The sequence below is a fragment of the Podarcis raffonei genome, chromosome 4 (genome assembly GCF_027172205.1).
Source record: "Podarcis raffonei isolate rPodRaf1 chromosome 4, rPodRaf1.pri, whole genome shotgun sequence".
Lineage (NCBI taxonomy): Eukaryota > Metazoa > Chordata > Lepidosauria > Squamata > Lacertidae > Podarcis > Podarcis raffonei.
Window position 1 is genome coordinate 3745495 of NC_070605.1, and position 25317 is coordinate 3770811.

The window sequence follows — 25317 nt, forward strand, 5'->3', positions numbered from 1 at the left end:
TAACAACCACCATCCTTTTTTAGTCCATTGAATTAGCAAGTAAGCATTTCTGGAATGGGAAATTGCATACTATTGTATGTTTGCATAGGAACATGCATAAGAAAGTTTTGGTTATTCATGATGAGAATATGATTTATTTTGAACTTCGCTTGGTACCTCCTTGGTAGCCAGTGCAATTATTTCTGTGTTGCAAAATATGAGTCAGCTATATCAAAAGCAACACAATGGCCAAAAACAATTACAATGTGAAAAACTTTATAGGAATAATTCAAAACATGAAAAATAATAAACTGAAGTCTCTGAAAATTTCTGAAAGTCCTTAAATGAATCATGGTGCCAGACTTTCCCCGATGGAGAACAAGCTGTGACACTTTGTTGTTGTTTGTTGTTGTTGTTTAGTCGTTTAGTCGTGTCCGACTCTTCATGACCCCATGGACCAGAGCACGCCAGGCACTCCTGTCTTCGTGAAACTTTGTATAATCAGCAAATGTCCAGTTCTCAAGTCCAACTCTGAACTCTGATGAACAGTGTTTCCAGATAACAACTACTGTTTCATTGAATTCTTCATCAGCCAATTAGTTCAACACTCGAAATTAGAAAGATATGTCATTTCTTCATTAACCAATCTTTTTTCAAATAGATATAATTACATGAGAATGAAAAATACTCTAGAACAGTGCTCAGCTTGTTCTCCGCCGGGTAAAGTCTGCCACCGTGATTCATTTAAGGACTTTCAGAGACTTAAGTTTGTTAGTTTTGATGTTCTGAATTATTCTTATAAAGTTTTTCACATTGTAATTGTTTCTGGCTGAGTGCTGAGTGGGATTCTTTCAGCAGGGCTAGAACTCAGGACCCGCTGCCTTGAGGGACATCTAAGAGCAGTTGGGCAGGAGAAAGATCTCCCTTGGGAGGTGCTGGACTCTCCTTCCTTGGAGGTTTCTAAGCAGAGATCGGACGGCCATCTGCCATGGATGATTTAGCTGAGATTCCTGCAAAACTGGGAGTTGTAATAATAATAATAATAATAATAATAATAATAATAATAATAAATAATTTGTTTATACCCTGCCCATCTGGCTGGGTTTCCCCATCCACTCTGGGCGGCTTCCAATCAAACACTAAAATACAATAACCTATTACACATTAAAAGCTTCCCTAAACAGGGCTGCCTGTTTGGGGAACTAGACCAGCCCCCTCTTGCTTCGGGTTGGACTAGATGACCCTGGGATCCCCTCCTATCTCTCCACTCCTGAATTCTAGGAGGAGCTTCCTTGCCTCCTGCAAAGCCCTTTTCCCTGCAAGCTCTTCCTCTGGTTTCTGGCCAAGGGAGGGAGATGCTCAGAGTCCAGCCAAGAGCCTCACCCCCAAAAGGATATCTGGGCATTGGCAGAGCCAGGGGGGCAGCTGCCCCCCAAAATCCATAAAAAATAATAAGAATATGAGGTTCTGCCAAGCGAGAGAGGGCTGAGTTGGGGGGGGTGGAACTCGGCATTGCAAGGGTTAAAGCGAACTGAGCTGCCTTCCTAGAGAGGACAGGAAGCAAGGGGGGCAGGTCCTCCAGAGCCAAGGCCCCTCCCTCCCCAGTCCTTTCCTGCAAGGAAGGGGGGGGTGTTGCTTTGGTGTCTCTCCTGCAAGGGCCGAATCGCAGCCCCCTCCTGGGATCTGGTGAGTCCATAGCTGTCAACTTTCAGATTTGAAAATAAGGGATCAGCAGCCTCACCTATCTACCAATCCGGGATAGCAGCAGGAAGCAGCGGGAAACGGCGCTGGAATAAGGGAATTTCCCCCCCAAAAAGGGAAGGTTGACAGCTAAGGGTGAGTCTCCTCTCTCTCCCCCCAGAGGGTGCAGTGGGGGGACGGTGGGGGTCCCAGGGCTGCAGCAGGAGAAGGTGCCTGGGAGGCCTGATCTGCTCCTGCAGGGGGGGTCCCCAAGTCAGGGAGGAGAGGGTCCTGCCAGGGAGGGGCCAGGTCTGCCACGCTCTCCTTCCTGCAGATCAGAGGATCCCAAACTCATTTGGCCTTCTGCCCCCCCCTCAGAACAAACGACTCCCACGAAATCTCCCTTTTTAAAACAAAAAAGTCCCTGGGACTTTGACTCTGTGTGACATCGCTCAGCGTCATTGCACAACAGAGGAAACATCTGCAAATGGTTTTCCAAAGCTGGAGGAGGAGGTGGACACTAGCCCCCCCCCCCAATAAAGAACAACGGGGAGGAAGGAAGGAAAAGTAGGAAAGAGAGGCCAGGAATAAAGAGAGAGATACCAGGCCATAGTCTGGCTGCTGCATTGCAAACCAATTTGTTTTAAGCTATGTAATAGAACAACAAAAAATCAAGGGAAATGTCTTTGGCCCCGCCCACCTGGCCCTCTGGGGGTTGGCCAGATACATTCCTGGCCCTCAGGGCAAAGAAAAAGAGACCTCACCCCACGAATCTGTCTGGACAGCGGCAGAGATTGCAGAAAAGGAGACAGAAGCAGGGAGTGGAGGTGGGGTGAGGGTGGGGGTAAGGGTGGGGGGAGCAACTCCAGAGGACCCCCAGGTCAGGACCCCCACCAGAGAAAAGCATCCATTTTTCACAAGATACAAATGGCTCACTTGTCATTCGGTTCTGACTTCATGCATTGACTGGAAGGTAGCAGAAACCAGGTTGATTAATCTGACAGAATTGCCTCCACATTCTGCATTGCTTGAAGACTTATTTCTTCTCCTCTTCCTCCTCCTCTTTCTTTTCAAAAAGATATCTCATGGTCTGGGATGCGGTAAAGTCCAGCTCTGGTTCCCAGCAAGACTCATCTGTACTTGCTCAGGGAACCATTTCCCCCCCGTCCTACAGATTCTGTAACAGAACAATGTATTTGCTTTGTAGGATTTGCTAGAGCTTCTCATTTAGACGGACAGAACTTGGCAGAAGACCAAAAGGTTCCTTCCGATCTCTCAGAGGCTTCCTGAGAACACAGATGGATGTGCGAGACTCAGCTGGCCCTAGAGCAGGAGGAGGTCATGCCAACCAAACTGGGAGCAGTGGGGGGTTCTGGGAAAACTCTGTGCAGAAGATCCTGGGTGAGGAGGACACCCTCCGCTCAGAGGTGCAGAGCCAGCAGTTGAGGCAGTTCTGCTGCCAGGAGGCCAAAGGACCCCGAGAGGTTTGCAGCCGACTCTACCACCTTGACCATCAGTGGCTGAAGCCAGAAAGGCACACGAAAGCTGAGATGCTGGACCTGGTGATCTTGGAGCAGTTCCTGGCTGTCCTTCCCCTGGAGATGGAGAGCTGGGTGAGGGACTGTGGAGCGGAGACCAGTTCGCAGGCGGTGGCCCTGGCCGAAGGATTCCTCCTGAGTCAGGCAGAGGAGAGAAAGCAGGAAGAGAGAAAGCAGGTGAGAGAGACTTTCCTCTGGATACTCCCAAGGGGCTCCAAACAGGACAGAGAACATCCCATAATGGTCTGCTGATGGCCCATCCTTTTTCTGGGAAAGCATCCATGGAATGAGATCTAACACCCTTCAAGTCTTTGTCATTCTCTTTCTAGTATTTCTCCCCATTCCCTGTTTTGAATCCTTGTTTCTTTTTCAGGGAAAGGATCTCTTTGCACAAATGGACCTGGATTCCTGTGAGGCAGAGAGGCCTCCGTTGGACACCAGAGAGAGGCCACTGGGTAAGGAGGAAGGTGGTTTTTCTCCGTTTGGTCTCATTCTGTTGGTTTTCCAACACATCTGAGGGTTCTTTTCATCTTGTTTTGGGGGGTGACAGTTGGGAACAAGGGTCCAGAAGAGGGGAGATGTATTTCTGCACAAACAAACATATGAAATGGGCACAAACGTCCAAATACTCTCAGTAGGTAAGTCCTTCTCAAAGGCCCATCTGTAGTTAGAGATGCCCTGTTTCACCTGTGAGAGAAGCAGGCACTCCTGGCGTCCAGCTTACCTTTTTTCTCTTGCAGGTGACAGAAGGATGCCGGCAAGACCTCCTGATCCGCCTTTTCATGGGGGCAGAAGGGAAGCAGCAGCTGTGGAACCAGATCAGGTCAGGGGAAGCTGCCTTGTGGGGACAGAGGCCGAGGGTTGGAGCAATGTCATGGACTGGTTGGGCACAGAGGAGTGGTGGGAGGATGCAGCCGGGGAACCAGGAAGGGAAGACGGCTCAGAGCCGAAGGAGTGAAGGTGGAGGAAGGATGAGCGGTTAGAGGGAGAAGAGGGAGAAGCCTGGGAAGAGGAGGTGTCAGAAGCTGAAGGGAAACAGGGCATAGTAGTGAGCTGGGAGACTCTGTGGCAGAATGCAGTGCAGAATCAAAGGGAGAAGAAGAAGGAGGCGAGTGGGAGAGGAAGGTCGAGAGGCAGAGGTGAGTCAGGATAAGGAGGAACCACCGGTGGCTCCCTCTCCTTCTGCCAGAAGCCACCCTCTCTGCTTGTCTCTCAGAGCCAGGAGACCCCCTGCATTGCAGGAATCTCTGCTAGATCATCCAAGACAGATGGCCATCCAAAAGAGGCTTATTTTATTTCTAGATTGATAACTGAATGCAAAATTTGGTTTCTCAGCAGGGTACAAATGAGAACAAATAGCGCCCTGGATTCACCTAACCAGCCCCATCGGCTGCAAAATGGGGCCTGCCTCCCATTCCTCCCCATTCCTCCATGAATCCCTCGAATTTGGCTCTAGTTCTTAGGAGGGAACAGCTCAGGAGGAGAGGAGAAAGTGGATCCTTCCATTGGGGAAACTGGAATGCTTGCCTAGGCAGAATGACTTGAAAAACACAATGTGGAGTAACACCTATTTGCACAAAAACGAATACGCATAATTAAAACTTAGAGTAAAATAAGCATCCATAAATAAAATGTACAGCAAAGCAATCCTATTGAAACAACTCTCCTGCGTGAGTGCCTGAGGGCCCTGCTCCTGCCACCTGGCCCAGGGCGGGGCCTGAAGCCTCATAAGGACAGTTGTTGCTGCTGCTGCTCCTGCTGGCCAGGAGGACTCGGAGCGGCACAATGTTCTTTTTAAAAATTTCTTTTTTCCCTTTTGATTACTTTTTTTGTGGGGGGTGGGATGGATGTTTGGTTGTGTTTGGGAATTTGTTTGATTTTAATGTGTTTGTAATTTTTACAGTTTTTTGTTTGTATTGTTTTATTGTGGGTTCTTTCTTTTTTTTAAGGGTTTTATTTTGTTCTTAGGGGGAGGGGTCAGGGCTGCCGGAGAGTGGGCCCCATCCCACAAAATAGCTGTGGCAAGTTCCATGGGGGGGATGCACTTGAGACAACCGATCTCAGTGATCACGGGTAGGAGGAGGAGTTACGCTAAGACCAGACCATGTCATTACAGAGGAGGCAGGTTTAGTCGTTGTTGGAGGACTATCCCTGCCTCCGGGTCTGGTCCTGACTGGACGGATACTAGAATCAGCAATGGATACCCACATGACCTGAAGGTGCTGCTGTGCAATGCCAGGTCAATGATTCATAAAACCACTGCCATCCATGACTTGATAATGGATGGAGGACTTGACCTGGCATGTGTAACAGAGATTTGGTTGGATGAAGCAGATGGGCCTGTCCTTGCCGCTGCTTGTCCACCAGGTTTCTCTTACGCACAGAAACCCAGGCCTTGTGGGCGGGGAGGGGGGTTGCAGTGCCATGGTCAGATCACTTCCTGGTGCAACTGGACTTCTCCGCGACCCTTCCCCTCTGCATGGAGGTGGGACCGATTCAGATGGTCCGCCCCCGCCACTTAATGGCTCCAAATGGTTTCCAGAGAGTGGTAGGGGATGCTTTATCCCATGTTGATGGCCTTTCAGCTGATTCCCTGGTGGCCTGCTGGAATGTGGAGTTAACCAGGGCTATTGACTGTTTGGCTCCGAAGCGCCCTCTTCGATTGCATGGAGCCCGGACAGCCCTGTGGTTTTCCATGGATTTGAGGGAAATGAAACAATCGCTGAGACGGCTAGAGCGCCGGTGACGGATAACTCATTCTGAAGCTGACCGGACACGGGTTAGAGCTCAATGTTGAGCCTACCAAGTGGCGGTAGCAACGGCAAAGAAGACTTTCTTCGCCGCCTCTATTGCATCTGCAATAGACTGGTGACTGGGAGCGGACGCCGACACTGGCTCCCAGAACGTTTCTGAGCACAATTCAAAGTGTTTCTGCTGACCTTGAAAGCCCTAAACGGCCTCGGTCCAGTATACCTGAAGGAGCGTTTCCACCTCCATCGTTATTCCCAGACAGTGAGATCCAGTGCTGAGGGCCTTCTGGCGGTTCCCTCGCTGCGAGAAGCGAAGTTACAGGGAAGCAGGCAGAGGGCCTTCTCGGTAGTGGCACCCGCCCTGTGGAACGCCCTCCCACCAGATGTCAAAGAGAAAAATAAATACCAAACTTTTAGAAGACATCTAAAGGCAGCCCTGTTTAGGGACACTTTTAATGTTTAAGAGATTATTGTATTTTAGAGTTTTTTGGAAGCCGCCCAGAGTGGCTGGTAAAACCCAGCCAGATGGGCGGGGTATAAATAATATATTATTATTATTATTATTATTAACAGGAAGGAAACAACAGAGCATTGTGTAGCAGATCATATTTCTGCTGTCTCAGAGGAGGACATTTCCCTTTTTCTTTTAGGGTCCAGTGTGCTTTGAAGATGTCGCTGTTCGTTTCACAGACGAGGAGTGGGCGTTGCTGGATCCTGATCAGAGAGCTCTGCATAAGGACGTCATGGAGGAGAATCGTGGGATCGTGGCCTCTCTTGGTAAGGCTCCCTGTGGGATCGTCCTATCTGCCTGGAAATTCAAAAAATACGTCTATGGACCAACCTCATATATTTTCACAGAGTTCAACAGCGCCCCCTATAACACCTGGGAACCTAACACCCCCACAATAAACAGTAACTTACAGTTTTTTCTTTGAACAATCTTCTTCCAAATATTTCTTTTTCTACCACGATTGGGCTGGTGTGAACTTCCCAGGCCATCTTCAGTGTCAGCTTCAACCTTCCACAATTTTGACCACTGCTATATATCAGACAAAACAACATTCAACAACTCTTCAGAATCTAATAATAAATTTGTTGGTAAAATGACAAACAACACAGGTAATGAACACACACTCAACTCGTTTCATTTCTTCTCCATTTCTTCCTGAGGCTCTAATCCCTTTTTGTCTCCATTGCAGATTCTGATGAATTGGAAATTGAGAGCAAAAGTGACCACGATAAAATCCCCAGGGAGGAGAAGCCACGTAAAAATTTGGAGTGTGGAGAAAGCTGCAGTCAGAGCTCCCATTCCACTTCCCATCAACAAAATCTCATTGGAAAAAAACTCTATCAGTGCATGGAATGTGGAAAAAGCTTCAGGAAGAGCTCCGATCTCACTTCCCATCAAAGAATTCATACAGGGGAGAAACCCTATCAGTGTGTGGAATGTGGAAAGAGCTTCAGGAATAGCTCCCATCTCACTTCCCATCAAAGAATTCATACAGGGGGAAAACCCTATCAGTGTGTGGAATGTGGAAAGAGCTTCACAGATAGTTCCTCTCTCATTTCCCATAAAAGAATTCATACAGGGGAGAAACCCTATCAGTGTGTGGAATGTGGAAAGAACTTCAGGAAGAGTTCCAATCTCACTAAGCATCAGAGAATTCATACAGGGGAGAAACCCTATCAGTGCGTCAAATGTGGAAAGAGCTTCACTGAAAGCTCCTCTCTCACTTCCCATCAAAGAATTCATACAGGGGAGAAACCCTATCAGTGTGTGGAATGTGGAAAGAGCTTCAGTCAGAGCTCCTCTCTCACTTTCCATCAAAGAATTCATACAGGGGAGAAACCCTATCAGTGTGTGGAATGTGGAAAGAACTTCAGGAAGAGTTCCAATCTCACTAAGCATCAGAGAATTCATACAGGGGAGAAACCCTATCAGTGCGTCAAATGTGGAAAGAGCTTCACTGAAAGCTCCTCTCTCACTTCCCATCAAAGAATTCATACAGGGGAGAAACCCTATCAGTGTGTGGAATGTGGAAAGAGCTTCACTCACAACCACAGTCTCACTTCCCATCAAAGAATTCATACAGGGGAGAAACCCTATCAGTGCATGGAATGTGGAAAGAGCTTCAGGAAGAGGTCCTCTCTTACTTCCCATCAAAGAATTCATACAGGGGAGAAACCCTATCAGTGTGTGGTATGTGGAAAGAGCTTCACTCACAACCACAGTCTCACTTTCCATCAAACAATTCATACAGGAGAGAAACCCTATCAGTGCATGGAATGTGGAAAGAACTTCAGGAAGAGCTCCTCCCTTACTTCCCATCAAAGAATTCATACAGGGGAAAAACCCTATCAGTGTGCGGAATGTGGAAAGAGCTTCACATGTAGCTCCTCTCTCACTTCCCATCACAGAATTCATACAGGGAAGAAACCCTATCAGTGCGTGGAATGTGGAAAGAGCTTCAGTCAGAACCAAAATCTCACTTCCCATCAAAGAATTCATACAGGGGAGAGACCCTATCAGTGTGTGGAATGTGGAAAGAGCTTCACATGTAGCTCCTCTCTCACTTCCCATCACAGAATTCATACAGGGAAGAAACCCTATCAGTGCGTGGAATGTGGAAAGAGCTTCAGTCAGAACCAAAATCTCACTTCCCATCAAAGAATTCATACAGGGGAGAGACCCTATCAGTGTGTGGAATGTGGAAAGAGCTTCAGTCAGAGTGCCAATCTTACTTCCCATCAAAGAATTCATACAATGGTCAGAAAAACCATTATACAGCTTTAGGAGCCAGGCAAATCCGCAGCTTTTTAACCAGGCTTTTGGCTAGTTCACACGTAATGCCCTTTTAATATGTGGTGTTTTTTTATCTTTTTTTTATGTCGTAACCATCCTGAGACCTGTGGGTGTAGGGAATAGGTGCCAACTCTTAAAGGCCTAGTGGTCTTTGTCCCCCCCCCCAATAAAATATTTAAGGATGCCATGCCCAGTTTTTGGTGTGTTTTTTTCAAACACAACCTTTTTCTCTTCTGCAACTTGCCATACAATTTCTCTTTCAATTTGCCCTCTTTCTTAAAAAATGAAAAAAAAAAAACGCAGAAAGGTCATGAGAAAAACAAAATACAAGAAGATACAAACATGGACAGGTCCCATCTTTGCGGGTAAAATAGAAAAGTTGCTTTGAAGCAGGCTTTCCCAAACTTGGGTCCCCAGCAGCTCCTGGACTACAGTTCCCATCATCCCTTCCCACTGGTCCTGCTAGCTAGGGATGATGGGAGTTGTAGTCCAAAAACAGCTGGAGACCCAAGTTTGCTTTAAAGGGAAAGTAGGCTGGCCCTGTGACACCGTCTGCTGGCCAAAAGCATTGCCCCAGAATCTGAACCACCCCCAGTACTGCTAATTGGAATTAATAGAGCGCAAAACTGAAGTTTGATTGGCACTTCAACCTCTAGGGAGCTTCTAGGTGCTTTCTGCACCACCTAGAGTACCCACAGAATTGTGGCTTCTACTGGCAACACACATAGGAGAACAAATGAAAGACAAACACAATGAGCAGGAAAAAACCTGGAAAGGGCCATACCAAATGGACATCCGGTGTGAAGAGGTCACTTTCCCCACTGCTGAACAATGCCACAGGTAGAGGAGATGGAATGCTAGATGTGTCTCTGGGGCAAGGGGAGCTGCTGGGAAATTGAACTACGGGCTCAAAATATTACTTTTTTAAAAAGTTGCTGCCATTATAGGCATTGCCATTCTAATGGCATGCATGCTGTGAAACACAAGAGCAGTCAAGTACAACATTCCTAGAGTGAACATGTTTACACATGGGGAGGGATGTTTGTCCAGCCAGCAGGTAAACTTCCTGTTTCCTTCTGGGCTGGGACAGACTTCCTCTGCATGTAACTAGAGGTGGGTGTGGCCTCACCTGTGCAGGTAATGACAAAAGCACAGGGCAGGGCAGCCATCTCTCTCTCTCTTTCGCCACATGCATCGAAGACACAACATCTACTAAGCCAGAGATGCCCTCTTGGCTTCCAGCCAAGAGAGGAAAAAGGGACTGTCTTCTTAAGAGATAGACTCCAAGTGTATGTTACTTCATTAAGCTAAGCCTGCCTTCTGGGATCTGATTGTGAACAGAATGTGAGTAAACTCTTTTTATATTTTTGTAAAAGACTGTGTCGTCTCTTCTATTTTATGAGGGAATAAGGGGAAAATACCAGAACAGTTATTATAGAGGCTTTAGCGAGCCTGAGCAAACGCAGACGCTGCAAATTTAAAATAAAAGGGAATGTTACTCTGCTGATATTGTGGAAGTTGTTAACACAAGTTGGATAAGGATATACTCAGACAATATATCCTTTCCTGCATCCCTGAACATTCCCACACATGCATCATATGATGGATTGTGCAAGGCAGGACTTACCTGGCCCTCCACCAATATTTTATCCAAGTCAGCACCACTGGGTCATGTGGTTTCCAAATTAAAGACATAAATCTCCTTCCTTTGCACAAGTTCCAGCTTGTCAATATCCTCATTTATGCTTTTTAAAATTTATTTGCCCTTCATCTGAAGTTTTTACAATATAAACATACAGGATGAAAGCATGGCTTTCTCAAAAAAAAGACAAGCCAGAGAAATCTCTTCTTTTCTTTTCTTGGATGGATTAAAAACTTTGTTGATCAGTGGACTGCTGTGGAAATAGTGCATCTCCATTTCAGTAAGGCTTTTGACAGAGTCCTCTGTGATATTTATGTGAGGAAGCTGGTAAAATGTGGGCTGAATGAGGTAACTGTTAGGTGGATTTGACTGACCAAACCCAAAGAGGACTCCTTCATGGTTCCTTCTCATCCTGGGGAAAAGTGACCAGAGGGGTGCTGCAGGGTTCTCTCCTGGGCCCGTTGTTGAACAACGTCTTTATAAATGGCATGGATGAAGGAACTGAGGGGATGCTCCTCACATTTGCAGATGACACCAAACGGATCATAATGGCGTCCTCTCTCTTCTTCAGCAACAGACAGGGAGACAAAGAACAGTGCAAAAGCACAGCAGAGCGGAAGAGATAAGACCGACTTCCGTTCTTACACTTTCCAAGCCTAGGAAAGTAAACAGGGGCATGTGACATACTAGCAACAGGGTTCTCCCCCACACGCAGGGGAGAGGAGGAGGACCCCGAGCCATGCATGAAAGCCCTTATATAGACATTTTTAATTGCCCACCCTGGAGTCCAAGACCACCCCCAGATACATCATACCTACATCACAGAAAAGGCTGTCAGCCCCCTCCCTGTCATAGACTTTGGAAAGAGATAGCTGTGGCCACTCTGGTGGCTTTTGTTGTTGTTGCTGCAGGTAATAAATAGTCTTGTGGTCACGAGGAATTGGGCAGAGGGTTTTCCATCACTGGGTCTGCGCTGACATCTGTAGAAGGGATATCCTGTAAATGGGAGGGTGGGACAGGACTGTTGGGACTTAAAGAGACAGTTATAAAGGGAAGAGATAAAAGCCAAAAGGGGGAGAATCTCCTTCAGTTTTCTTGGGAAGCTGCAAACAATAAAAATCTTGGCGAGTTAAGCATTTTATTCATTTCAATACTATTATCCCATTTCCATATAATTACTACTGTTATTATATGATAAAATTACAAAAAAGTAAAAATATAAAAGGAAAACAAAAGTAAAAAAGAAAGATTACCAGTTAAACAATTTTTTCCAGATAAAAAATAAATGGACTTGACAGAACAACAGCGGATTTTTTTAAAAAAAATATTATTAAATAATACAAAGATATCAAAACCACACAGATTGTTACTGGACTGGAACCTTAAGGACTAGGAGGTGAAGGAGGTGATGGTGAAATGGACACACGATTGTGGATATCCAATGAAGATGAAAAATGAGGGAAATTATGGGAAAAGTCTTAAAATTCACCACATGCTATTTGATTTTTAGATGGTACCTGACCCCATCCAAATCAGTCAAAATAAATAAATATCAGCAATAAGTGTTGGAGATGCAGTCAAAATGAGGGAACCTTATTCCACATGTGGTGGACATGTCCCCAAAGGGAAAATAAAATAAAATAAATGCTATTTATTTTAAAGAAAACCAAAGCCTTCCTATTTGATATTCTAATGATAAGCATACCAAATGAAAATAAAAGAGAGTTTCAACCATATAATAAGAAAGTCACTCTTTGCTGTATGGGAAAAATATAAAGATCTGATGGAGACTTCCGGGGTCGGTGCCATCGGTAATGGCGGATTCCCTCTAACTCTGAGGGAATTAGCTCTGCGGGAATTGGGTCTTGCCTTACGGCGAAGCGGGGACCCCTTCAGAAACCACAGGCGGGTGAAGCCTGTGATCGTGGGACTCGGCGGGCACCTTCAGCGCCCCCCCAATCTGCAAGGGAACCCGATTACGGGCTCCGGAGCGAGCGGGGTGAGCGGCGCGGTGCTGAGAGTCAACTGCTTCTTCTGTGGAGCGAAGCCGCACAGCTGTTACCGGAGACCGCTGACTCTTTTCCTGGGACAATTTGGCTATCAAAACAACTACCCGTGAGTAGGTTATATCCGAAAATAAGGGACAAAAGTTCAATTTGGCACCGAAGCGGGAAGGCTTAAACAGGAAGTCCGCCTTCTGTTTCTTGTAAACAGATCAAAGCAAAGAAGTTGTAAGCTAAGACCTGGAAAGTCGATTGGAAAGGACTATAATCCTAACATCTAAACAAGAGATCTCCCCCCCTTGGTCACAGGAGAGGAGGGGGGAAAGGCTGAACTATATCTTTTCCTGCAAAAAGAGAGGAAAAGAAACAAAAGTCCACCGCTTAAAGCCTGGGAACGGACTGCCAATAGACAAAAGACTCCCGTATTGTGAAACATGCTACATAGGAACAGTGTACTTTCTTCCAGTAGCACCTTAAAGACCAACTAAGTTAGTTCTTGGTATGAGCTTTCGTGTGCATGCACACTTCTTCAGATACCCTGAAACAGAAGTTGCCAGATCCTTCTATATAGTGAGAAGGTGGGGAGGGGTATTACTCAGAAGGGTGGTGGGAATGGGTGATTGGCAGATAGCTGTGATGAGCCTGTTGACGACTCTTAACGACTGCAATAGGTCTTACAGGAAAAAGCAAGGGGTGAGAAGGTGAAAAATGGCTTTGTCATGTATAATGAGATAAGAATCCAATGTCTTTGTTCAGACCAGGTCTCTCCATGGTTTTAAGTTTGGTAATGAGTTGCAATTCAGCAGCTTCTCTTTCCGGTCTAGAAGCTGCTGAATTGCAACATGACAAAGCCATTTTTCACCTTCTCACCCCTTGCTTTTTCCTGTAAGACCTATTGCAGTCGTTAAGAGTCGTCAACAGGCTCATCACAGCTATCTGCCAACCACCCATTCCCACCACCCTTCTGAGTAATACCCCTCCCCACCTTCTCACTATATAGAAGGATCTGGCAACTTCTGTTTCAGGGTATCTGAAGAAGTGTGCATGCACACGAAAGCTCATACCAAGAACTAACTTAGTTGGTCTTTAAGGTGCTACTGGAAGGAGAAAAAAATTTTTTTTTGTTTTGACTATGGCAGACCAACACGGCTACCTATCTGTAAGTGTACTTTCTGACAGCTAACTCTGCAAAAGAGATACATTATTTCTGACTGGTTTCTCCTGATTTTAAGGTAACTGAAAATTAACTGAAATTAACTGAAATTGAAACTGTTGCTTATCTTTGTTAAACGGGGGACTAAAAAGAGTTATTTTTCAATGCAACAAGTATTGACTGTTACTGTGTCCCCCTAGAGGAAACCTGAAAGTGTAACAACAACAGGGTCAGGGGAATTTTCCACTTCAAAACAAACTCTGGCCGTGGGATCGACCTTGGGCTTCAGTTAGAGTGTTATGGCAGATGGGAAAGAAAAAATAGACCTGCTTCAAGAAAAAACAACGAGGTCTGGTAAATCCTGGCAGCAGCGAAGAGCATCAGCATCTGGCCCCTCTGTAACATCAGGGGCAGTATCTGCTCAACCTAAGTCAAAAGGAATGGCATCTGAAGATGTTTTAGCTCTGGCATTAGGTAAAATCAATGAATCTTTGGAGAAATTAAGCAAACAAGTAGCTGAAGCATCAACTAAAATTGATCAAAATACTACAAGCATTAATAACTCGGGACAGAAGGTGAACACTAATACAGAAACCATCGAGAAATTGCTACAGGAATCTACTTTGATCCGAAAGACAGCTGAAGAAGCAAAGGAAAAAGCAGTTGCTGTAGAGGAGAAGATACCACCGATATGTAGGCAACTTGAGGACCATAGGTCGATGCTGTCTATGATTGAATTGAAGGAAAAACAAACGAACTTGAGGATCAGGGCCGTACCTGAACTTGAGAAAGACAACCTGACTGACTTTCTTATGCAGGAATTTGCAGACTTTTGGAACCTAGATCCAGAGAACAAAGACTTTAAGATAGTGAGTGCTTTCAGGCTTGGAAGAGGGGGGAAAAGAACAGGGTGAGAGACTGTCTGATCACCCTCCGAACAAAAGAGGAGAGAGACAAAATCCTGAGTCTGCACTTTCAGAAGACTTTGGAAATACATCAGTCAAGAGTGGAGATATTTAAAGACATCCCGAAATACCTTCTGGACCTTAGGTCCAACTATGGAGATTTGGTTGCCCTGTTGAGAAGTAACAGAATTGTTTTCAGGTGGGAATTTCCCCAAGGCCTATCCTTTAGCTTTAAAGGAAGAAAGATAAAAATAAGATCAGTAGACGACAAAGAAAGATTTTTGAAAGATCACGGAGAAGATTTGCAGAAAGAAACAGGAGAAGAGCTAAGAGCACTAAAAAGAGGAATATTGGACATAGCAACACTACCTTTTGGACTAGACAACTCAGAGAAAGTGACACCAGCGACAGAACAAGAACAAACACTGGGCGCAGTTGGAGGAAAAGCAAAGTAACTACATCATGGCTCTGCAACTATTAAGCTGGAATATTAATGGTTTTAACTCCCCGCAGAAGAGGATTTCCCCCCCCCCCATATATTAAAAAAGGAACAATTGGACTTGATTTGTCTACAGGAGACACATGTGATAAGGCTACACAGGAAAGTACTGATTAATAAAAGATTAGGCCAAGAGTTTATTTCATCGGACAAGGTTAAAAAAAGAGGAGTAGTGATTTATGCAAAGGAGAGTCTATCACCGAAATTTATCTTTAAAGATGATCAAGGAAGATTCGTGGCAATTGAAATTCAAACACAAGGAGAGAAATTTCTGATAGTAGGAGTTTATGCACCAAATGAGGGGAAATCTGAATTCTTTAAAAAGTTGCATGAGAACTTGATGGACTATCTGGACTATAATGTTATTTTGATGGGGGATATGAATGGAGTGGTATCCACAAATATGGACAAGGCACAAAGACAGGTAGTCACCAAGGATGGTAGACTACAGAAAACCTTTTTTGAGATGATTGACAACTTGGACTTAGTTGATATCTGGAGAACAAAGAACCCCTTGGGTAGAGAGGGAACCTTCTTCTCTGAAGCCAAAATGACATGGACAAGAATTGACCAAATTTGGATAACTAGAGGCCTGGCTCCAAAGATCAGAAAAGTGGAAATTTGCCCTAAAACTTGCTCCAACCATAATGCTGTGAAAATGGAGATGAAATTAACACCAATTGGCTCCTTCAGATGGAGGATGAATGACACCTTGTTCAGAGATGAAGAAGTGACTAAGAAGGCCCAAAAAACTTTGAGAGACTATTTTGAGATAAATATGAATACTATGGTTGAAAAAAGAGTAATCTGGGACACAAGCAAAGCGATTATGAGAGGGTTTCTGATTCAACAGAATGCAATAAAGAAGAGGGCTCAAAATGAGAAAAAAGATAAAATTTTGGAGAGAATAAAGGAAGGTGAGAAGAAATTGAGAGCGAAACCAAAGTCACTAGAGATTCTGAGAGAAATAAAGCTACATCAAGTTCAATATATGAAAATGATGAACCAAGAAATTGAGTGGAAAATTAAACAGATGAGACAAAAGTCATTTGAATCAGCTAATAAATGTGGGAAATTGCTAGCTTGGCAAACGAAAAAAAGACAAAAACTTAATACTATTACAAATTTGGAAGTGGAAGGAAAGAATATACAGAATCCAGTGGAGATTAGAAAATGTTTCCAGAGATACTTTAAACAACTATATACACATGGGCCACTGAAAGAGATTGATATAGATCAATTTTTGAAAATAAATGGACTACAAAAAATATCTCAAGAAAACAAATTAATGTTGAACTACAAAATAACGGAACAGGAGGTAGAAGGTGCCATTCAGAACATGCAACTGGGTAAATCTCCAGGGCCGGACGGCTTAACTTCAAAATATTATAGATCCTTGAAAGATTGGTTAATACAACCACTAAAGGACGTTTGTAATGGAATTTTGGAGGGGGGAAAAGCACCAGAGTCGTGGAAGAAAGCTTATATTACACTTATACCGAAAACAGAGACTGAGAAGACACAACTTAAGAACTACCACCCCATATCTCTGCTTAATGTGGATTATAAAATTTTTGCAGATATTTTGGCTAAAAGATGAAAAAAAGTACTAGTGGAAGAGATACATAAAGACCAAGCAGGCTTCCTCCCGGGCAGACACTTGTCTGACAATACGAGAAATATAATTAATATCTTAGAAAAAATTACAAGTGAACATTAATACTAAAGCAGTTTTGATATTTGTAGACATGGAGAAAGCTTTTGACAATATTTCTTGGAATTTTATGAAGAAAAATCTTCAGGGGATGGGGGTTGGTCAAGGTTTTGGAAATGGTATAAGTGCAATTTATTCAGAACAAAAGGCTAAACTAATTGTTAACAATGTGGTGACGGAGGAATTTAAGATAGAGAAAGGGACACGACAAGGCTGCCCAATTTCCCCATTGCTTTTTATATCGGTCCTGGAGGTTCTCCTAAATATGATCAGAAGGGACCAGTTGGTTAAAGGTATACAAGTCGGAGCCAAACAGTACAAATTGAAAGCATTTGCAGATGACCTAGTACTGACATTACAGGAGCCAGAATCTAGTACTAGAAGAGTACTGGAATTGATTCAAGAATTTGGTCAGGTTGCAGGATTTAAGTTGAACAAGTTAAAAACTAAGGTTCTAGAGAAAAATCTAACACCGATTGAGAAAGAGAGGTTTCAGAAGGAGACAGGTTTAACACTGGTTAAGAAAGTTAAATACCTGGGGGTTAATATGACTGCTAAGAACTTGAATTTATTTAAAGACAACTATGAAAAATGTTGGTCAGAAGTGAAAAAGGACTTAGAAATATGGTCAAATTTGAAGCTTTCCTTGCTAGGCCGTATTGCCGCTATAAAAATGAATGTATTGCCAAGAATGTTGTTTTTGTTTCAATCATTGCAAACTTTGGACAAAATGGACTGTTTCAAGAAGTGGCAGAGAGATATTTCTAGATTTGTCTGGCAGTGCAAGAAGCCCAGAATAAAATTTAAAATACTAACCGATGCAAAGGAAAGAGGTGGATTTGCCCTGCCAGACCTTAAACTTTATTATGAATCAGCAGCATTTTGCTGGCTGAAAGAATGGCTGCTTCTTGAGAACACAGACATTTTGGATTTAGAAGGTTTCAATAATGTATTTGGGTGGCATGCATATTTGTGGTATGATAAGGTCAAAGCACATAAAGCATTTAAAAACCATATTGTCAGGAAAGCATTGTTCAATGTCTGGATAAGATATAAAGACTTACTTGAAAATAAAACCCCAAGGTGGCTATCACCGATGGAAGCGAAGGCCCAGAAAAAGCTCAATATGGAGGCCAAATGTCCGAAATATTGGGAAATTTTGGAACAAGAAGGAGATAAATTGAAATTGCAGAGTTTTGAGAAATTAAAAGACAAAGTGCGAGATTGGCTTCATTATTATCAAATAAGGGAGGCCTACAATTTAGACAAGAAAATTGGCTTCCAGGTGGAAAAATCAAAATTGGAAACAGAACTGTTAGATCCCAAAACTAAGATACTATCCAGAATGTATCTTTTACCTTTTTTATTTTGTAAACTTATGTTTTTGTAAAACTTAAATAAATATCTTTAAAAAAAATATGTATAACTTGCTGTTGAAATGGAATACTCAGGATGAAACGGTGAAATCTGCTATGATTAAATGGGCACAAGATGTTGGACACAACATTATGATGGCTGACTGGGAACAGTTATGGACCACAGGTATGAAGTTCACGGCATGTAATGCCTTAAGAGAGAATATAATGAAAATGATATACAGGTGGTACATGACACCAGTCAAGCTTGCAAAAATTTATCATTTGCCCGATAATAAATGTTGGAAATGTAAAGAAACTGAAGGTACATTCTTTCACCTTTGGTGGACATGCCCAAGGATTAAGGCTTTCTGGGAGATGATCTATAACGAAATGAAAAAGGTATTTAAATATACCTTTCTGAAGAAACCAGAGGCCTTTCTCCTGGGCATGGTCGGCCAATTGGTGCCAAAGAAGGATAGAACTTTCTTTATGTATCCTACAACAGCAGCAAGAATACTTATTGAAAAGCATTGGAAGACACAAGATCTACCCACCCTGGAAAAATGGCAGATGAAGGTGATGGACTACATGGAACTGGTGGAAATGACTGGCAGAATCCGTGACCAGGGAGAAGAGTCGGTGGAGGAAGATTGGAAGAAATTCAAAGACTATTTACAGAAACATTGCAAGATTAATGAATGTTAGAATGATGTTGGAATGAATTTATGTGATTTTAGCAGAAATGCTACAAAGATTTAGGAAAAATAGACTGTTAATAGGTGAAAGGAGGGAAAGTAAGGTTATATAAATTTCAAGATAAATTTACAGGACAAAAATTTGAAAAGAGGGAAAGGATTTGCTGAAATGGATAATTGACAGAATACAAAAAAGGGAGGTGTGAGGAGGTCAGGGAAATAAATTAATGAAAGATAAGCAATGGGAAGATTTGCTGTATTTTTTATTGATTTTTCTTTTTTGCTTAATGGATTTCAATTCTCTGTTTTTTCTTTTTGATTTTTCTTTTTTTTCCTTTTTTGTATTTTATCTTTTCTTGTTTAAAATGAGGTTTTTTTATTTTTCTTGTTGTACTTCTAAAAACTTTAATAAATATCTTATAAAAAAAAAATTATTTTAGGAAGGCAAGTCCAATACCAACTGCCCAAACTTTGGCGCGCAAAAAGCCCTAGAAGCCAACCGTAATTGATAAATTGGAATTCACGGCACCTAGCACTTTAACTCAATTGATTTAAATTAACTTACTCTGGGTCACACCAGTTAAATTCACAACTTGACTGTAGGAAACCTTAGCCTTAAATTAACTCCCTTTGCATAAGAACCAATTAAAGTAAGGAATTGACCGCAGAAAAACCTAACCCTCAGCAACACAAAATCAATTAAATCCCTCCTGATCACAACTAAATTCCTAGCACTTTTGTAACTCCACAGAGAAAGAGCGCTTATAACACCCCCCTGAGCAGCCGTGTGGCAAGCAAGCACCCCCCCCCACTGGGACAGCAGTTGAACCAAAAAATTGCACTTGCCAGAACCTAATTAAATCAAATGCCGTATGCTGAAACTCCGCCCTTGTCCTTATGTTCTTATAATTAAAGCGCAATGAGAAATTGAAGCCGATAAGCTAGGGGTGGAGTCTATTAGCCTCTCCCAAGATGGCGCCGATAATCCCCGTAGCCGAGGAACCACGTGGTTTACTCAGAATGGCGACGCTGCGTCGTGCCACCCCGGCAAGCAAAAAATTAATATAACAGCTCGAATCGGTCAGTGGTAGCCCTAACGCGCCGCTGCTCCTTTTTTCCTCTGTTCGGCTTCTCGTGAGGGAATTTAGCCCCAAAGCCCAAAGAACGCTGTGCAAGACAAACCTGAGGCGGGGAATTGCCACACTTAAAATGGCCGCCTTGATCAACCCCCTAACACACACGTGGGGCACCCACGTGGGCCTACAGCGAGCGACGCTGTGCCGTGTAACCTAGGCAACCTGGAGAGGGAATTCCCTCAATAACCAAAGAACACCCGTACGCGCCGCTTAATAAAAATTAAACCAGTTTACAAGAAAGGGGCACAGTCCCGCAGCCCGTTAAACAATTAACCCAATCGGGCCGCCCGAAACAAATCCTGCCCCCGAGCAGTGCTCCCCAATACGTTGCCACCTCAGACGGAGGGTGCTTAGCCGCCCAGGAAGCGGCAGGCAGGCGCCCGGGGAAGGGAAGGTGATGCCGAGACAGTGGCGTAGCATGGGGGTGCAGGGGGGGCCGGCCGCACCGGGCGCAACATCTGGGGGTTAGGGTTAGGGGGCGCAAATCCACGGGTTGGGGGCGCAAATCCACGGGTTAGGGGGTGCAAATTACTTGCCTTGCCCCGGGTGCTGACAACCCACGCTACGCCACTGTGCCGAGATAAAGCACCTCGAGCGCCGTTTCCACGCCGATGTCGTTGCACGCTCTGAATACGCTTCCGCCAGCGGCAACAGGTAAGAAGCAGTGAAAACAACCCTAAAAATCAAAACCCCCCAGCGATTTCAGCTGTGAACACGGAAAAAACAAATCTGGCAAGAGCCTGGTCGCCACGAGGCCAGGAGCCCGTTGGCTGGTGGCCGTGATCAGCTGGTCGGAGCCGAAAAAGAGAGCTCGCGGAGGCAAAAAGAGAGCTCGCTAGCGATCCGAAGGAGATCCAAATCAAAGTGACCCGAAGGAACCCAAGCCCAGCCAGAACCCTGCGCGTGATTTCAGCTCTTTCAAAGGCGTCCGGCAGCGGCTTCTTCGGCGAGGCGGCAGTGCGCGGACGGCCTGGTGGCCCGGTGGGCTCGGAGGGCTACGCACGGGTCGCGGGTGAAAAGATAGACCGACTAAGAAGCGAGCGGAGAAGCAGCGCGAAAAGCAAGGAGCGAATCCATCCCGTCAGCATCGTGAATCTGGCCTGCACGGCCATTTCAGAACCCGCCAAGTGTCTGAGGCTGAAAGCATCTTGCCGCCCGCTCAGTCAGTCCCTGTGAGGGAAACGCCACTGGCATGGTGGCGGCTCTACCAATTAAAGGCCAGGGAGTTTCACCCGGGGACGGGGAAGTGTTGTCTTTTGGCTTGAAGAGCGAAGTTCAGATTGGTGGAGGAAGGCAGACTTGGGTCGATTCGGTTTCATTACGTAGACGTTTACTTTAAAGGTGGGAGAAGGAAGTACAGTCCTATTTCTGTGAGTGGCACAGGGGTCTTTCCACTCATGTGGTTTACATGCTCTGAGAGATGGGATCTATTTTGTTATTTTAATTTTAAAAGGATGGAGTGGAATCGGATATTGACCATCTTGTTAGCCTGGGGCAGGGGGCAGCAACCTTTTTCAGCCATGAGGCGGTCCACCGTCCCTCAGACCATGTGGGGGGCCAGACTATATTTTTTTTGGGGGGTATGAACAAATTCCTATACCCCACAAATAACCCAGAGATGCATTTTAAATAAAAGGACACATTCTACTCATGTGAAAACACACTGATTCCTGAATCGTCTGTGGGCTGGATTGAGAATCCGATTGGGCCGCATCCGGCCCCCAGGCCTTAGCTTGCCTACCCCTGGCCTGGGGAGCCACATTCTGGTTGAAGGACGCCAGGATTGGGCCCCAAGGCCTGGGATGTCCCTCCTCCCCTGCAGTAGGGCTTGGAATCCAGGAGAAAACTCTTGGAATAGCCTTGCCAGGTGCTCAGGGATGGACTCACCTGTCCCCATGTCCTTCTCTTTGCAGATAATAATAATAATAATAATTTTTATTTATATCCCGCCCTCCCCAGCCGAAGCCGGGCTCAGGGCGGCTAACAACAATCAAATAATCAAACAATCAAATAATCCAACATTCTAAAAATATTTCATTATAAAAATTAATTAAAATCAAGTTGATGGCAACCATTAAGCAAAACTCTGTGCAGGTTGCCAGAGGAGGGAGTCAGGCTGCGCCCTGACCAAAGGCCTGGTGGAACAACTCTGTCTTGCAGGCCCTGCGGAAAGATGTCAGGTCCCGCAGGGCCCTAGTCTCTTGTGACAGAGCGTTCCACCAGATTGGAGCCGCAGCCGAGAAGGCCCTGGCTCTAGTTGAGGCCAGCCTAACCTCTCTGAGGCCTGGGACCTTCAGGATGTTTTTATTTGCAGACCGTAGGTTTCTTTGTGGGGCATACCAGGAGAGGCGGTCCCGTAGGTACGTGGGTCCTAGGCCGTATAGGGCTTTAAAGGTTAAAACCAGCACCTTAAACCTGATCCTGTACTCCACCGGGAGCCAGTGCAGCTGATATAGTACCGGATGAATGTGGTCTCGCAGCGAAGACCCCATAAGGAGTCTTGCCGCGGCATTCTGCACCCGCTGGAGTTTCTGGGTCAGTCTCAAGGGCAGCCCCACGTAGAGCGAGTTACAATAATCCAGTCTGGAGGTGACCGTCGCATGGATCACAGTGGCTAGGTCAGGGCGAGAGAGATAAGGGGCCAACTGCTTAGCTTGGCGGAGATGAAAAAATGCCGCCTTTGTTATAGCTGTAATCTGCGCCTCCATAGAGAGGGAGGTATCGAAGATTACACCCAAACTCTTAACGGACGGTGCTGGCACTAACTGCACCCCCGCAAGAGATGGGAGTTGCCCCCTCAATCCCATATCGTCCCGTCCCAGCCAGAGGACCTCTGTCTTCGAAGGATTTAACTTCAACCGGCTCCCACGTAACCATCCAGCCACAGCCTCCAGGCATCTGGTCAGTGTGTCTGGGGCCGAGTCAGGATGGCCATCCATCAACAGATAGAGTTGGGTGTCATCGGCATACTGATGGCAACCCAGCCCAAAACTCCGAACACGCTGGGCGAGGGGGCGCATAAAGATGTTAAAAAGCATCGGGGAGAGAATCGCACCCTGAGGCACTCCACACACCAAGGAGTGGCGCGATGACAATTCCCCCCCAAGCGCCACCCTCTGTCCCCGACCAGAGAGAAACGAGCGCAGCCATTGGAGGACTGTGCCCTGGATCCCCACGTCGGCAAGGCGGTGGTCTAGGAGTTCGTGATCAACCATGTCGAAGGCTGCTGACAGGTCTAGAAGAATCAGCAGCCCTGACCCGCCTCGATCCAGCTGCCTGCGGAGATAATCTGTTAGGGCGACCAGAGCCGTCTCGGTCCCATGACCAGCGCGGAAGCCGGACTGGAATGGATCGAGAGCCGATGTTTCATCCAGAAACCTACCAAGCTGTTCAGCAACCGCTCTCTCAATCACCTTACCCAGGAATGGAAGATTCGAAACCGGGCGGTAATTGGATAGATCTAAGGGATCTAATGATGTTTTCTTTAAGAGCGGATGCACCACTGCCTCCTTCAGTTCCCCTGGGAATATCCCGGTGCCAAGGGACAAATTGATGATATCCCCCAGGGGGGCCCGCACCTCATCTGGACACGCTCTAATCAGCCATGACGGGCACGGGTCAAGAGGACAGGTGGTGGGCTTTCCAGCTTGGAGGAGTCTGTCCACATCAGCTGGAGATATCCGGTCAAAGTGGTCCAATACTGGACCCGAGGACAGTCGAGGGGCCTCCAGTTCATTTATTGTATCCAAATTGGCAGGAAGGTCATGGCGGAGCAACAGTGCTGCGGTTGCACATCCCTCCCCCACAGGTGAGTATTGGAGTATTGGAGAGAACCAGATCAGGGACTCAGACCTGCCCTCCTTGCCCCCCACTCTGCACTCTCAGATATGGAGAGACCCTCCCTTTGTGAGGAACTGACAGCCTGACTTTTGCCTTTCATCTGCTGGAGGGAGATCAGCTGTACCTGCCGGAGGTGATCCTGGTTGCCAGATAGGTCAGCTCAGGGAGCTCTGAACCCTGAAGTGCTCCAAGCAGGAGACAACCAAAGCCATCCTGATGAGTGATGGGGAAGTGGGGGAGGGAGGGGCTTTGGGGAAGGGGTTGTCCGTCTGCCGGAGAGGAGGACCCTACTGGTCCAGGTTCACGTATCCTGTTTGGTTTTTTTAAAATAATATTTATTACTTTTAAAGATTACAGAAAAGGAAAAGGAAAAGGAAAAAGACAAAAGAGAAAAAACAAAGAAAGAAAAAAAACAATACAATACAATATATAAACAATACAAAACACAACCTAAACACATTAAACTAAACAAAACCCTAACCCACCTTAACCCTAAACAAAACAAAACAATAACCATTTAAAAACATACATCACACCTTTTCCATACTCTATCTTTCATTCCCTTGTTTCCTCGACTTCCTCTCACCTCCCTTTTTGTATTCCACTTCTATTAATTGTTTCAGCAAATCCTTTCCATCTTTCTCTATTTTCTGTCATATTATAAATATCTTAACATATTTTTTATCATTAAAACTAAAATACTTATATATGCTTAACTCCTTATAACATTTCTGCTAAGGCCATCAAATTTCTTTCCACCATTTTTCTATCATTCATTAATTTTACAGTATTTCTATATATAAACTTTAAATTCTCTAATCTTCTTCCACCATCTCCTCTCCCTGGTTTCAGATTCTGCCAGTCCTTTCCGTCAATTCCATATAGTCCATCAACCTGGAGATCTTATGTCTGAGGCTCTTAACTCTTTTCCAGGTCCCTTCTGCAGGTCGTCTTCATATTCTTTAATGCCAAAGATCAGATCTCGGGAAGACTTCAACCTAACAATGCTTTTATTCCTTCCAGGCAGGTCAGCCAAATTTCCATAGTTGAAGCTGAGGTCTATAAGATGTTTCATGACATGTTTCATAATTCCTCCAAATCCAAAGGCCCCCAGAACTCCAATCTCCTCCAGACCCAAGTCCATGTCCCAAAAGTCAGTTAATCCCTGCATAGAGGGATCTTTCCAACTTCCCTTCTTCCGTCCAAGCCGGGATCCAATCCTCAAAATCTGGCTTTTTCTAGATTCAGTCATAGAAGGCCTCAACTTGTATTCCTCAGTTTGCTTCTGTAAGACTGAGGATCCCGCTTGTATTACTTTAGGCTCAACAACCACAGCTTTCTCTTTCTCTTCCACAATCTGTCCTGCCAGAGTAGATTCTTGTACCAAGTCCTGAATTATTTCTGTATTGGTGCTCACTTTTTGACTCCAATTAGTCACTTTTTGATCCAAGTTGTCAATTTTAAAAGACATGTCATCCGTCTTCTTATGAAGCTGTTCCAGCAAGTAGCTTATCTTGCATAATACCGTCACAATGGCTTCTCCTGTCAACATTCTGAGTGGTCCAAGGTCAATCTCTGGTTCTCACAATTACTTATCGTGCAGCTGGTGATTCCCCAGTTGC

General features: G+C 45.1%; 3 protein-coding genes across 12 annotated transcripts in view; 2 read left to right on the forward strand and 1 right to left on the reverse strand.

Annotated features, from left to right (window-relative positions):
• Positions 1 to 25317, reverse strand: part of LOC128412024 (zinc finger protein 420-like) — a 278283-nt gene that overhangs the window by 16270 nt on the left and 236696 nt on the right. The window lies entirely within an intron of this gene.
• Positions 1514 to 7073, forward strand: LOC128412155 (zinc finger and SCAN domain-containing protein 16-like). Of its 2 annotated transcripts, XM_053385019.1 has the most exons (4): positions 1514 to 1815; positions 2867 to 3652; positions 3938 to 4020; positions 6598 to 7073. In XM_053385019.1, the coding sequence occupies exons 2-4, from the start codon at positions 3484 to 3486 to the stop codon at positions 6880 to 6882; spliced, it is 537 nt and encodes a 178-aa protein (XP_053240994.1). In that variant the 5' UTR covers positions 1514 to 1815; positions 2867 to 3483; the 3' UTR covers positions 6883 to 7073. The 2 variants fall into 2 exon arrangements, with proteins under 2 accessions (XP_053240994.1, XP_053240995.1); XM_053385020.1 differs by lacking the exons at positions 3938 to 4020; positions 6598 to 7073 and having other exon boundaries at positions 2867 to 3850.
• Positions 7152 to 8752, forward strand: LOC128412093 (zinc finger protein 420-like; the record flags this gene model as incomplete). The annotated part of the gene is made up of 1 exon (XM_053384943.1): positions 7152 to 8752. A coding segment is annotated over one exon (1590 nt), but the record flags the coding sequence as incomplete, so codon positions are not given.